This window comes from Fukomys damarensis, unplaced genomic scaffold, assembly GCF_012274545.1.
Source record: "Fukomys damarensis isolate Sample0158 unplaced genomic scaffold, DMR_v1.0_HiC HiC_scaffold_9, whole genome shotgun sequence".
NCBI classification, from domain to species: domain Eukaryota; kingdom Metazoa; phylum Chordata; class Mammalia; order Rodentia; family Bathyergidae; genus Fukomys; species Fukomys damarensis.
In genome coordinates, this window is record NW_022900921.1 from 50,430,834 (window position 1) to 50,444,841 (window position 14,008).

Below are 14,008 nucleotides of genomic sequence, written 5' to 3' on the forward strand. Positions count from 1 at the left end.
AGTTATTCAGAATTCAAAAGCATTAAAATGTTTACAGAACAAATAAAACATTTAAAGCTTAAAAGAAAAACCTCATAGAATTTAAAAAACTGAGAAAGTCTCTGGGACCATGATCTCAAATTGATAACATGAGCATCAAATTACTCACACAGAGAATAAGGGAATGTGAGAATAAGGGAAACACTCAGGACGGGTTGCTGGCACTCACCTACACAAAGAATGTTGAAGCAGAAGCCTTGCTGAATGGATCTACTGACAAGCTGATCAGGCAAACTCTCAAATCCAACATGGCCACACATAGTCAAGGAACGAATAGTTTCTCTTTTCTGAAGGAAAACAAAAATGACAGCAACAATTAAAATAACTTGACTGAAACAGGACATGTACCTGCAAGGATAAGTATATTTTATGAAAGAGATTAGAGATTTTACAATCCCTCACCTGGGAAACAAGTGATTAAGTAAATTTGTGAGAATCCATTTAGACACTCAAAACACACTTCTTATCCCCTTTAAGCAACAAGAGTCCAGCACAATTTTAACATTAAAACATTTTGGTTTCCCAAAACAGGAAAATGTCCAAATAAACAAAAGCATATGCACTCATAAAATGGAGAATGTAAAGTCGTTAAATATGACCAACTACTACTTTGAAAGACAAAAAGCTATAGTTAGTAAAATAAATAGTGGAAATAAAATGGAATGATAAAAATATTGATCAAAAAGAAGACAGAAATGAAAAATGAAAACACAAATGGGGCACACAGAAAGTACACTATTAGAAAAGCAAACTAAAAGTAAATAAAACAAAAAAAATTAGTTACTAAAGAAATGTGAATGGGAACTATAAAAATATCAGTGAAGGGCTAGGGATTTTAGCTCAGTAGTGCCTCTGAGCCTTGCAGGCACAAGGTCCCATGTTTGATCCCCAGTACCAAAAAAAAAATTTTTTTAATTAATAAATTAATTTTTAAAATAAAATAAAATATCAGTGAAAATGCAATAAAATGACTAAAATTTAAAACAGTGTGAAGATAATGAAGAACTAGAATGCTGACAAATGTGCTGTTGTATATGTGACATACAACAACTTTGGAAAACTGGTAGGCAGCTTCTTACAAAGCTAAACACACTATTATAAAACGAAAAAGTCCAACTTGGGGGTACCCAACATAAATTTAAACATTTGTCCATGCAAGAACTTATTCATAGAAATTTTATGCCCTTAAAAACTGTAAACAACACAAACAACTAATAAATGAATAGAAAAACAAATTATAGTACCCTGTAGGATGGAATATTAAACAACAGACACATGCCAAGATATGTATGAATCTCAAGAAATACGAATCCACACAGTTGTTTATTTACTGTGATTTGAGTAAAAGTAAATGTGTATACATATTCATATATGCATATATCCTTACAAATGGAATGAGACATCTCACAGGATAGGGACAGACTAATGAGAGTGGTTACCACTGGGCAGTAAACTTGGAGCTTAGGCGAGAAAGAATTGATTTTTACTGTATATAGTGGGCAAGGAGAACTGAGATAGGGTCCAAAATGAAGGCACCTGGTGCGCAAACACTTTCTCTCAGTCACTGAATAAAAAAGAAATCCAAGTGCAGCTGAGAAGAGACATGAAGATGTGAACTCAAGAATCTGAGAAAGAGGCCATCTGGGCAGCCCTGACCTATGAGGGTGAGACCTTATAGGGCCTATGCATATATAGGCCTAAAAGATCTGAAGCATGAAGTGGACTCATGGGGAGTTTTTCCTGGCTTGCTGACTTCTAGGAGGGACAGCCATGAAGCAAGGGGCCAGAAAGGGTCTCTAAGAGCTGATGACATCCAAGCCTACAAGTAGCTGGATTCTGCCAGTAACCTAAAAGAGCCTGGAAAGGGAGATCCACAAAAGAAGCCAGGCAGCTGATACCATGGGCATGAGACTGAGCAGAAAAGCTATGGGCCATGCCTGACTTTCTGACCTGCATAACTGGGAAACAATAAAAAGTCACTATTTAAAACATCTAAGTTCAAGATAATGTATCGTGCAGCAATAGGAAATTGGTACACTACATTCTCTTTAATGCTCTCTGATTCTCAGTCATGTAAGCATGTTACTGTTATTATTTTTTTACAAAAAGAGTGAAAATGCACTATGCTTCCCATGAATGTGTTCACAAGTAGAACATTTGCTAGTTTTTTTACATCAAAGCTGAACTAAATTGCCCCTAGAATTCCCTGTGTAAAACTACATGTTTTTAATGTCACAGTACCAAAAAAAGCATTTTTAAAATGGACGTGTGGTCTCTAAGACATAATGCAGAAGAGGAGTCAGAACAAATGAAACTAAGCCACAGCTACTCCATGTATCTGTCACTGAAGACAGTAGTGACTGACAGCAATCTCAGCAAAGCAATGACTTAGAAGGCAGGTGAATAACTCAAAGTCTGCAAGGTAATAAAGATAGAACAGATTGCTATTACCATAACTAGGAGAAAAGGATGGCAGTCAAATTCAGATTTATCAAAAATGTGGGGACCTTAGCATGTATGGAGGAAGAAAAATCAAGACAAAGAAACTATAATTATTGAACACAGAACTAAAACAAATTATTCAATCTTATCATGCTTGTGCTTGCAATTTTGTTTTAATTAACATCTTTCATGAAGTTAAACTTAGCCTCTTTTGAAACATAACTTTTAATATGAATTACTAAAACCATCTTTACTACACAGACAAACTCAAAAGGCCTTTGGAAGCATCAGATCTAATCTCATAGCAGGCAGCTCCCTGCATTCTGACACCCACAGTTCTTTGCCTCTTCACAGCTTGCAATGTGCTCAGCAAAAGTAATGCTAGTCTTTCCATGGGATGCTGCTCAATGCCAAAAACGAATCCCCCAAAATAAAAAACAAGAAAAGAGAAAAAGATTGCTTAATGTCAAATAGAAAGGAATATTGTGGACATTCAACAAAATTCTACTGATGTTTCACTTGAATCAACAGAAAAAAACTAATTCACATTAAACGTAAGCATAAACAAAGCCTCTTGTACAAATTTCTGCAAATCCTCTGAGTTATTTTGAAATCACAGCAATAAAAGAGCAATATATAATCTGTTTAAAAGGCATACTTACTTTCTGATCACCACTGGATTCTTGTGAGGCCATAGATGCAATCTTTGATGCCATGTTAGACTGAAACAGCTAGAAAAGAAGTGTCTTTTGCAATAAAACAAATACCTTAACCATCAACATTTACTTATACAATATATTTACATCAGAAATGGGTTCTAATATTGTCATTGTCACAAAGTCTTGACTTGCCAAATCCATATTATGGATGAAATTGAGGCTGTCTTACTACATAAGTAAATAAAATACAATATTCAACATACACAGTAATATGCTTAAACACACACACACATTGTAAGAAATCAGTAAACTCCCATTTACAAGAAGGACAATGAATGCTACTTTTATTTAAAAGACTTGAATACTCTATGAGTCAAGGTGGTACCCAAAATTAGGTATGTTTCACTGTAGCATAACAGGGGAAACAAAAATGTTAAGAATGGTCCAGCTGTATGAATAGCTGGAAAAGCAGGGATTTAAAAATCTGAACAAGTAGCATGGCCATCCAATTAACATAAAAACAGTTATCATTTGTAGAACTTCTATTATATGCCTATCACTATGCTAACTCAGTATATTTCCTTATTTAATCCTTACTAAACACATCCGAGTTACACATATTATTTTTTTTTCCAGTTTGAAGCAGGAGACTCCTATATCATTTTGTTTAATTATGCATATTATTATTCCCACAGCCTAGATGAGAAAATTAAGAGTCAGACAAAGTGAGTTATCATCCAAGTTAGTAGGCTATAGACACAGATGCAATCTGACTACATAGCTGGTGTTCCTGTCCAAAGTTGTAAACCATATACATAACGCCTAGAATAATAGAAAATAAGGGAAGAAGGGTACAAGAGAAACCACTCATTTCAAGGCATTGCTAACCTATTTTTCAATGTATCATGAGATACTGAAAAAATGGAGCATATTTTTGTAAAAAGGAGCTGTGGGTATAGCTTGGTATACAGCATTTGGCTAACATGCACAAGGCCTTAGATGGAACCCCAGCATGAAAGAAAGACAAGAAAAAAGAAAAGAGAGAAGGGAGGAAGGGAAGAGGGAGAGAGAGAAAGGCAGGAAGGACAGAGGAGGGGAAGGGAGGGGAGGAGGAGAGGAAAATAGGCAGGTGGGCAGGCAGTTTAACATGGATATAGTATTTTTTAAAATGCAGTATCAAAAGGAACAAAGTGCAAAATGAGTTCCCTTCACATTGACAATTCCCTTGTATCTCACGTCTCTTCCTGGAAGACCAGGATCTCATGCATCTTTCCAAAGATTACACAAATCTATGCATGCATATACATGCAGGGCTTCTTCATTCATACAATGGTAGCAGCTGATTACTGTGCACTGTGGGGTTTGTTTTTCTCAATCTTCCCTGGAGACCCATATAATGATGTAGACCTATCTTACTCTTTCTATGGTATGGTATCCTATTCTGAACTCTAGAGTACAGTACACAAGGATACTCTATTTAGAGAGTCTACTTGTCTGTGATTACAGTGAACTGTGCTGCAACAAATAGCTTCACTCATGTGTGGCAAAAGGGAGAGGCTATTATGCTCTTGCACCCCCATCTCTCCCTCTCTGACACACACACACACTCACACACACACAAATGTGCACCACTGCTGGATACAGAATGCTAACAACAGTCATCATCTGAGACATTAGGTAGAATAAGCCTGGCTGACCTTGTGACCTAATATTATATCACTGAGCATTTTCAAATCCTTAGTAGCTAACATTAAACATTCTTTCAATGTGAAGTGACTCTGCAGCAAAAGTTCCATGACAAACACATAGGTACTGGTCGTGTTTTCACAATGAAAAGCACATAGTAATACAAAGCATATCAAAATTGGCCTAAGGTTCTATTTATTCATTTTGGTCTTTTGAGACAAAGTCTCACTATTTAGTTCAGGCTGACCTTGAACTTGCTAAACAGCCCAGGCTGGTCTTGAACTCATGACCTTCCTGCCTCAGCCTCTGGAGTTCCAGGAGTGCAGGGTATACCACCATATCCAGCTTATTCTGAAAATCCCCTGCAGGCCTAGTTACCATGTGGCATATAAGCAGTGGGTCACAAACCTCTTCTATGTAGAGAAAAAAAGTGAGAGCCACTAGAAACGAACACTAATGGATACAGATATTTGGAGAAGGAGGCTGTCGAAGGCAGCAGCAGTTTCCAAGGTAAGCAATATCACTGAATTCAGGAAAGAGCATCAGATGAAGCATGTAAAGTAGGAAAAAAAACTCTGAGCACTAGCAGGGAAGGAGAATTCTTTATCCAGAGAAAGTAAACAGCAACTACAAGAATTTAATTTAGTGGAAAAAACCAGATTCACTAGTCTCAAGTTGCAAAGGAACAAAAGAGGTTAAGAGGAATAGATTAGGATAATACATGATGATCATACTGAGTAAATCAGAGGTGTTCACTTAAGAGTCCAGTTAGTACAGTCCCACAGAAGATAGTTAGGGGCTCTCTCCAGAACTGTGTATTAGGTACACTGGGAGGGACAGCAGTACATTCTATGATCCATGCCACTTGCTTGCAGTTAGTCACTAATCAAACCTTAATGATGAGTTCATATAAAATATATCTTATTTTTTCTAAGCAAATTTTGCTTACTAACACAAATGCCAACTAAATTTTTGGGCTAGTTACTATTTTCTCATTGCTGGGACAAATTACCTGACACCCTAAGTTAAAGGGCAAAAGGTTTATTTGGCTTACACTTTGTAGAGGTTTCAGTCTATAACCAGCTCCAAGGCAGGGTGGCAGAGGGGCAACAGTTTATGGCAGCAAAAGATAGCAAAAGCAAAAAGAGATCTTAACAGCATCTTTCTGCCCCTTTTATCTTATTTAGACTACCAGGATTAGGGCAGTGCCAGACCAATCACTCATGTGTACTGGTTTATTAATCACAGCATCACACACTCTAGATTCAGCCACTTCTGAAAAAGAAAGTCCCACCTCACCTGCATGAAGCCACGGGGGTACATCTAAACACAAGCTATAACAACCGTACTTTGAAAAATCCAATTGCATGCTATCATTGGATTAAAAACTAAAAGCCACTTTCTTACCAGTAAATACTGAAAGTTTGATTATCATTGAAGTCCTGTGGTTGACAAGTGTACTTAATACAATCTCAGCAATCAAATGTGTGGCACACATGCTCAGGTACTAGAAATGGTGTGTTATGTCAGGAAATGACACTGAGAGTGGGACGTCCTGCTGTCCCATCCAGTGTAACTAATTCAAGGCTGTGGACAGAGCCCCTAAAAAGTATTTTCTGTGGAACTGGACTTTATACCTTTGAGCAAGAAACAATGACAAATATGTGATACGATGAAGAATTAAAATGGAGTCACAAAAACTGTACTCACAGGAACAGTGGATTAAAGAAAGACAAGGAAAAACTGTATCTTGTGGACGTGGGAAGATTCTATGGAACCAAATCTTCAGGCTTACTGAAATGAAAAGCAGAGGACTGACTCTGGGGAGAAGTGCATGCTTCATGCAGGCAAGATGACAGAAAAGCCAACTATATTTACAAAGTCATTTGCTAAGCCCAAGAAAAGCAAATTTGAGAGGAGCTGGAGGAAAAAGGAAAGCAGAAGAAACAGCTACACATTGGAAGAACTTAAAAGTGTTAAGAAATATGGAAAAAAGAATACTGATGGATCTGTGAAAAAATCAACCAGCACACACTTTTCATTTTCTCTGCAAGTAATACTATGGTATTTACTAGAAAGCCTCACATTTTAAGGACAGAATAACAGACCCCAGGCACTGTGGATCAAAGCTAAGTAAATATTCTTGCAATGTAGTACACAAAGGAGACCTATGTACAACAACAACAACAACAAAAAGTGGACAAGACACTCAGGGTACAAGGAACTCTACACAGAAGGCACTGAGAAGAAAAGGCTGAGCTTAGATCTGTAGGAGAAACAAGAATTTTCTCAGCATAACGTAGCAGAATCAGCATGTGCAAAAGGTGGAAGTGTGGTAGAGCTTTGAAGCTGCAATGAACTCTCTATCATGTAAGCCTGAGGAAGCTTCTGTTGAAGTGCAAGGATGGCAGAAGTGAGGCTGCAGAGGGCACAGGAGGCTGCTGGGTCCCTTGTTCCTTGGAGTGACTTCATGAGTGCCTCCAGTTATCTTACACTAGGGTCACAGGACAGATGTTACTGTGGAACAGGAAAGAAAATAGGGGATGAATCAGCATGAGTTTGATGAAGTTTTGGAAATACAAAATGAGGGGTATGAGGGGTATGAGGGGTATGTTCCAAAACCCTCAGAGGCTGAGTTAAAACTATGCATAAAAAGTACTAAAGTAGTCTTCCCTTATGGTATGAGGGGTATGTTCCAAAACCCTCAGAGGCTGAGTTAAAACTATGCATAAAAAGTACTAAACCCTATATAGCAATGCCTTTTTTATCTCAACTAAGCATGCACTATGGCTTCACTTTTGCAGTTTGAGATACAAAAGCAAAAGTCACACAGATTTATTGTTCCTTCTTCACAATTCTGTGGCAGAAGATTTCTATCACAGATATTTGCAACCTCAGCATATAAATTTGTCTCCCTTAGTCTAGAACATTTACCTTTTTACTTAAAGGAAGCATTTTACAGCTTTTCTTTGACACATGTGAACTGCCAGCATCACTACTCTTGCACTTTAAGGCCATAATTAAAACAAGGGTTGCTTGAACACAAGCACTTTGACAGTCGATCTAATAACCCAGACAGCTACTAAGCATCCAATAGGTGGTAGCATATACATCCAGTTTGCACTGGAACAAACAGATGATTCTTGTCTTGGGCGGGACAGCACTAGACTTCATAATGCTACTCAGGATGGTGTTCAATTTAAGACTTATGAATTCTTTATATCTGGAATTTTCCCTTTAATATTTTTGGACTGTGCTGATTGTGGATAACCAAAACCCTGGAAAATGAAACCATAAAGAAGGAGGGACTACTGTACTGAGTTTAAGACTCTTATGTCCTGCTCTTAAGGAGTCTCTATTACACTAGGGGAAAGCAGGCTAAAAACAAAGTAACACATATGCTATGGAAGAAAATGATAAATGTAATAAAGAAAAATAATGCAGGAAAAGGGAATAGGAACTGGCTTGGGCGAGGAGACAGGTGCCATTCTGAACAGGGTAGTTAAGGAAGGCCTCAGTGGAAGGTTCAGCAAAGTGTGAAGGGATCAAAGGAGCAGAGAAGAATGAGGATGTACTAACGGGAGAGTATTCCATGCAGAAGAACAGGAGTAGAAACCCAAAGGCAGGTGTGTGCCTGATGAGTATAAGGAGCAGAAAGGAGACTAGGTGGGTGGCTAGGTGGGAAAGTGGTCAAGAAGGAACAGAGTGCCAGATCAGATAAGGCTCTTATGGCTTCTTTTAAGGAACTGTCTGTGAAGCACTTTAGCATAAGAGTGACATGAACTATTTTTTTAAAAGATGCACTACTGCCATTATGTCTAGAGCAAATTGAAAAAATGACAAGCAGAAACATTATCAGTAAAGAGGCCAATTCATTAATTCACAAGAGATCATGGCAGCCTATTAGCCATGGGAAAAGTTAAGGTGTAGTCAAAATCTGGATCACTAGGTGAAGGTTCAACAGGTGATGTGAGAAAAAATATGGAAAATAGTTCCAAAGTTTTTGGCCTAAGCAATGGGTAAGGTAGAGCTTCCATTTATTGGAATTGGAAAAACGGTAGTAGGACTGGAGAAGATCAGGAGTTCACTTTGAAACATGTTACAGTGAAGATGGCTATTAAACATCAAAGTGAAGATACTAAGTAGTTAGTGTGATAAAGTCAAGAGCACAGAGATACTTGGACTGGAGGTAGAAATTTTGAAAATATTGATATATGGCCAACACTAAGTGCTGTGTGATGAATTCATTCAGGAAGTAAGGGTATAAAGGTCAGAAATCACAGAATTGAGCCATGGGGGATTCTAACATTTAAATGCTGGCAAACTGAGAAACAGTAACCCCAAGAAACCAAGAAGAAATAGCCAAATGCGTGAATGAAATCCAGGAACATTTGGAGTCCTGGCAGCCAAGTGAAGAAAGTATTTCTCAGGCAGGAGAGAGTATCATTCCTATTCATTTACATACTGTGCTTTCATGCCATGATCAAGGCCTTTTGATGTTTTAAGAGTTGCTATACTTTAGATTTGAAATGGCCTCCATGGCTCATATATTAGAGGATTGTTCCTCAACTTAGTATTGTTGGGTGGTGGTAGAGGTTTTAAGAGTTGAGGCCTGATGGGAAGTCATAGGTCATTCTGGGTATGCCCTAAAAGGGGAAGGTGGGGCATTAGTCTCATTCTTTTGGTTCCTGGCCCCTATGAAATGAGTAACTCTGCTCTGCCACTCACTCCTGGCCATGATGTGCTGCTCTGCCAGGGGCCCAAGAGCAACAGAATAAATGACTATGGACTAGAATCCCAAAACTGTGTGCCAAAATGAATCTTTTCTTATTATAAGTTGATTGTCTTGGGTATACTGTTATAGTAACAGGAAAGATGATTAACACATCCTTTGACCACATAAAGGCTGCCATCTCAAGGAGCATATCCTGAAGTAAGGAGAGGCAGTAAAATAAGAAAACAAAGGGCATATTGCTATGAAGAAGAGCAATGTGACAGAGAGCAAAGAGGATGGTAGTGAGAGGAAAACTTTCAATGAAGGTCCAAACACAACTCAAAGAAGAAAGAAAAATCTTTTTTAAAAAACAGTGCTGTAACAACTGACTCCTGCATGCAAACAAAATGAACTACATATATGATTCATACATTGCACAGGCAAAGTTAAATGGATCACAGAGCTAAAATGGATCACAGAGCTAAAAACTTCTAAAATAAAAGGTATAAAATTTCTGTGATCTTAGGTTAAACAAAGATTTATTACAACATCAAAAACATGACCTGTAATTTAAAAAGTGATCAACTGGACTTTAATTTTAAAACATTTGATTATCAAAAGATAGTGTTGAGACTGAAAAGGCAAGATACAGACAGGGATAAAACATTTATTTCATAAAGGACTTATGAAGGGAGGGCAGAAGAATAGGGAAAAAATAAGAACCAAGATGGATGTAAAGGTGCAAATTTCCAATGATGAATGTTACTATACTGTATACTTTAAATGTACCAATAAAATTAATTTTTAAAAAGAAATATATATATTTAAATACTTGCATAACAATTAGACAATAATCCAATCAAAAGTTGGGATCGAAGGTGCAGCTTAGTTGCAGAAAACCTGCTTAGCATACGTAAGCATATGGAGGGGTTCAAACAGATATTTCATCAAAGATGGTAAACAAACATGTGACAATATGTTCAACATTATTAATCACTAGGAAATACAAATTAAAACCATAATAAGATACACCTACAAGAATGGCTAAACAACTATAAAAAACAACGAACTCTGACAATGTTAAGTACTGGCAAAGATACAGAACAACATGGACTTATTCATTACTGGTAGAAATGCAAAATGGTGTAACCATTTTGGAAAATTCTGGCAGTTATTTATTAGGTTAAACACACACCATACCACCAAGTGATCCCACTCCTAGACACCAACCCAAGAAAAATGAAAACATAACAACTTTTATGTGAATAGGTATAGTAGCTTCATTCATAATTGCCCAAAACTGGAAATAACCCAAACTTTAAATGAAGAGAGGATGACTAAATTGTGGCACTGACACAAACAGTAGAATACTACTCAGTAATAAAAAGGAATATGTCATAGTATGTGACAAAACCACAAGAGAAAAGGTCATTGGCTGTCATAGGAGGGTGGGAAAAGAGGCTGATTACAAAGCATATAAAGGAATTTCCTGGGTTGGGGTGAAATTTGTCTTAGCTTACCCATGGTTACACACTGTATGTATGAAACTCAAAAGAACTTTGGCCTAGCAATGTAGGTCAGTGGCACAGCACCCATCTAGAATGCTTGAGGCCCTGTGTTTTACACACAGCGCCACAAAAATGTACATACACCTCACATAAGTTTATACTAAAAGAGAAAAATTTTACAGCACACAAAAATTCATAAAAATGTAACGAAATTTCCTGATTAAAAGGTAAGTCAATCAATATAGGAAAGCAGTAGCTAGCAAAAACTAATGAAAATATCTGAAGATAAAACTATTAATATATGTATATGTGTAAATAACAAGAAAAAATACATAGGGAAATCTACAAATGCAAAACAAAACTAAAATATTTTCTCCAACTGTTCAATATCAAATTATACTTAAATTTAGGTTCTTTCACCCCTCAGAGTGATGCTGAAACTGTGAATTATAATTATTATCTATACAATAGAATCTCCGTTGTCATATGAGAAACAGTCTTTCACCAAAAGAGAGAGCCTGTAAAAAGAATCTCAATGACCCACATCACAATGGAGAAGTTAACATGACATCAGTCCAACATGCATGGCTGCAAAAGGCTGTTAGGATGAACTTTTCCCATGAAAACAGATGCAAACTGCTAAGAACACTAAGTAACCAGCAAAGCCATGTGTACGGTCCTTGAGCATGGAGATATAAGACAACAGGAACCAAAGGAGGTATTTGTTCAATGAAAGTGAAAATGTTGACTCATTAACAGTAACAACAAAAAGATTAACAGTACTCAACTCAGGTACTGGAAGGATAAAATGTGATAATACAAGTAAAATACTTGCCATACTGAATACACTTCAGCATTTGGTCACTTTGGTCACACAAAGCCACAAAGGACAAATTCTTAGGGGGGAAAAATCCTTCAGTGTTCTAGTATTTGCAAAGAATTAAAAATCAGAACATAAAAAAGATAAAAGTTCTGTCCAAAGAAGCTAAAAATAATGACTACAGTTCCTTTTCATTTAAAAAAAAGTATTAAAATTTTAAATTTATTTTTTCAAGATCGGTAAATATAACTGAAACAGTTCTGTGATTTTAAGACTAAAATATAGACAGAGTCTAAGACAGTACATCTTCTTCCTGTGTTAAATCCCTGGCCAGTTCTTCTCTGCTAATCTACAGCTATTTCTTCCTTTAATATTTATCTCAATGTTGAGCAAAAAAGAAAAAACCTCTACTCATTTAAATGTAGTGTGAACTGCAATTGCATGAATAAATTGTATTTTCCAAAAAGTTCATTTTAGTAAACTGCTTAGATTTAGAATAGTCTCCAAAGAAACATTATGAAAAGTGAAGTTCCTAAATAAATCTGCAAATGCCTTATTTTTAATCTATAATGCACAAGGTATTTAGTCTTAGATTGTTTTCAAATCTAACAGCAGACTAAAAAGAAAGGCTAACTTAGCCCTCTTAGAAAGGCTAACTCTAGACAGTGCTTTCACCTTTGATTTTTTTTGGAGACAAGGTCTATTTGGACGAAGACAGTCTCAAATACAAAATCTCCAGAGTGCTGGAATTACAATAGGTGATCCATTTTTAAGTGTGAAAAATTATTCCATTCTCTGGATAGAGCAGAAATTGGTTCTTGGGTTCCAAGTTTTGTCTTTACCCCTAAAGCTCAACCCCATCTGAAAAAATTTTATGATCAATTAAACAATTTGTTCCTGTGGATCAGTTTCTCAACTGTGACCTACTCCTGTGGCTCAAGTTCAAATTTTTTTAGTGGTTTTATATTTGAAAAAAATTCAGTGGACCACAGTTTCTCTCAAGATAAACTCCATCTGTTATATAGTCAATGCTTCAAACTCTGCTGCCTATTTTGCAATGTGTAGTTGCAATGTGTAGCCTGGTTCTAACATTCACTCCAATTTACAGGCTGCATGTAATAATCAGCTTTTCCCTTGGTTTCCAACATGTCCAAGTTAACCATAATGATTTCAACTTCTGTTTCCTGGAACAAAAGTAAATATAACAAATGTAAAGCAAAGTGCAAGGAATTCCTTGTACTTATTAGGCCTCATTTATGTGCCACAATGGATTTGGAAATATTTTCAATTTCCTTTTACTGTAGGTATCCCAACAATTCCTGTTAACTATTATGTTTTGACTTTGGTTTTAGTACAACATCCAGGGACAAATTATTGAATTGAATACATCCAAGAACACAAATTGTTCAGCTGCCCAAATTTTATTCTTCCGTATTGAATTTTTCCCATTAAAGAGAATTTAAGTTAAATTCGTTTAACTCAGTTTGAAATTAAATCTGTTCACTTGAATCTGATTTAAATTTAATTTTTGTTCTGAGGGAGAAATAATTTTAAAAGATTAAGAAATACAGCTCTAGGTAAATCTTGGATCAAGCAAAGTTTGCATTTAGTCTTTCCCTACATCCCTCTGTGAGGCCTTCCTCACTCCATGACTCTCAGCTTACTCTAAATCAAAATTACCTACTGTATTCATGCCTAACAAACCTCTGATATTTTTGATTCTCAAGATTTCACGTGGTGTTGGGAAAGTAATAATTGATCAACCTGCCCTGATGTATCTATACTTTTATAAAGGCTTTAGATTTTCTACGTCTATAAAATCATGCAGTATAAATGGTAAAATGTGTATTTCTGAAGCCACTGAATCAATGTCCTGCAAAATGTGTCTATAGGGGAAATTTCTCCTCTATAAATATACTGTAGGTCTGCCTTATTTAACAACCCCTCTGTATAACAAAGATATTTTCATTTTTCAAAAATCATTCAAGTGATCCTGGCCTAATTCATGACTTTAAAGTAATGCTCCTGCTAAATACTATACAAGCAGCCAAACAAGAATATTGCTGTATGGACCAGGGGCTTAGCTCAGTGGTGCCACCACCTGCCTCACAAGTGCAAGGTCCTGAGTTCAATCCCCCGT

The 14,008-nt window shown here is 36.6% G+C and overlaps 1 protein-coding gene across 1 annotated transcript in view; it reads right to left on the minus strand.

Moving 5' to 3' along the window:
- Nucleotides 1-14,008, minus strand: part of Septin10 (septin 10) — a 44,843-nt gene that overhangs the window by 20,600 nt on the left and 10,235 nt on the right. The window contains exons 2-3 of the mRNA XM_010617933.3: nt 3,144-3,212; nt 209-326 (exon numbers count right to left, since the gene is read on the minus strand). Of these exons, the coding sequence (XP_010616235.1) occupies nt 209-326; nt 3,144-3,197 (172 nt within the window). The 5' untranslated portion in view covers nt 3,198-3,212. The remainder of the gene's footprint in view (nt 1-208; nt 327-3,143; nt 3,213-14,008) is intronic.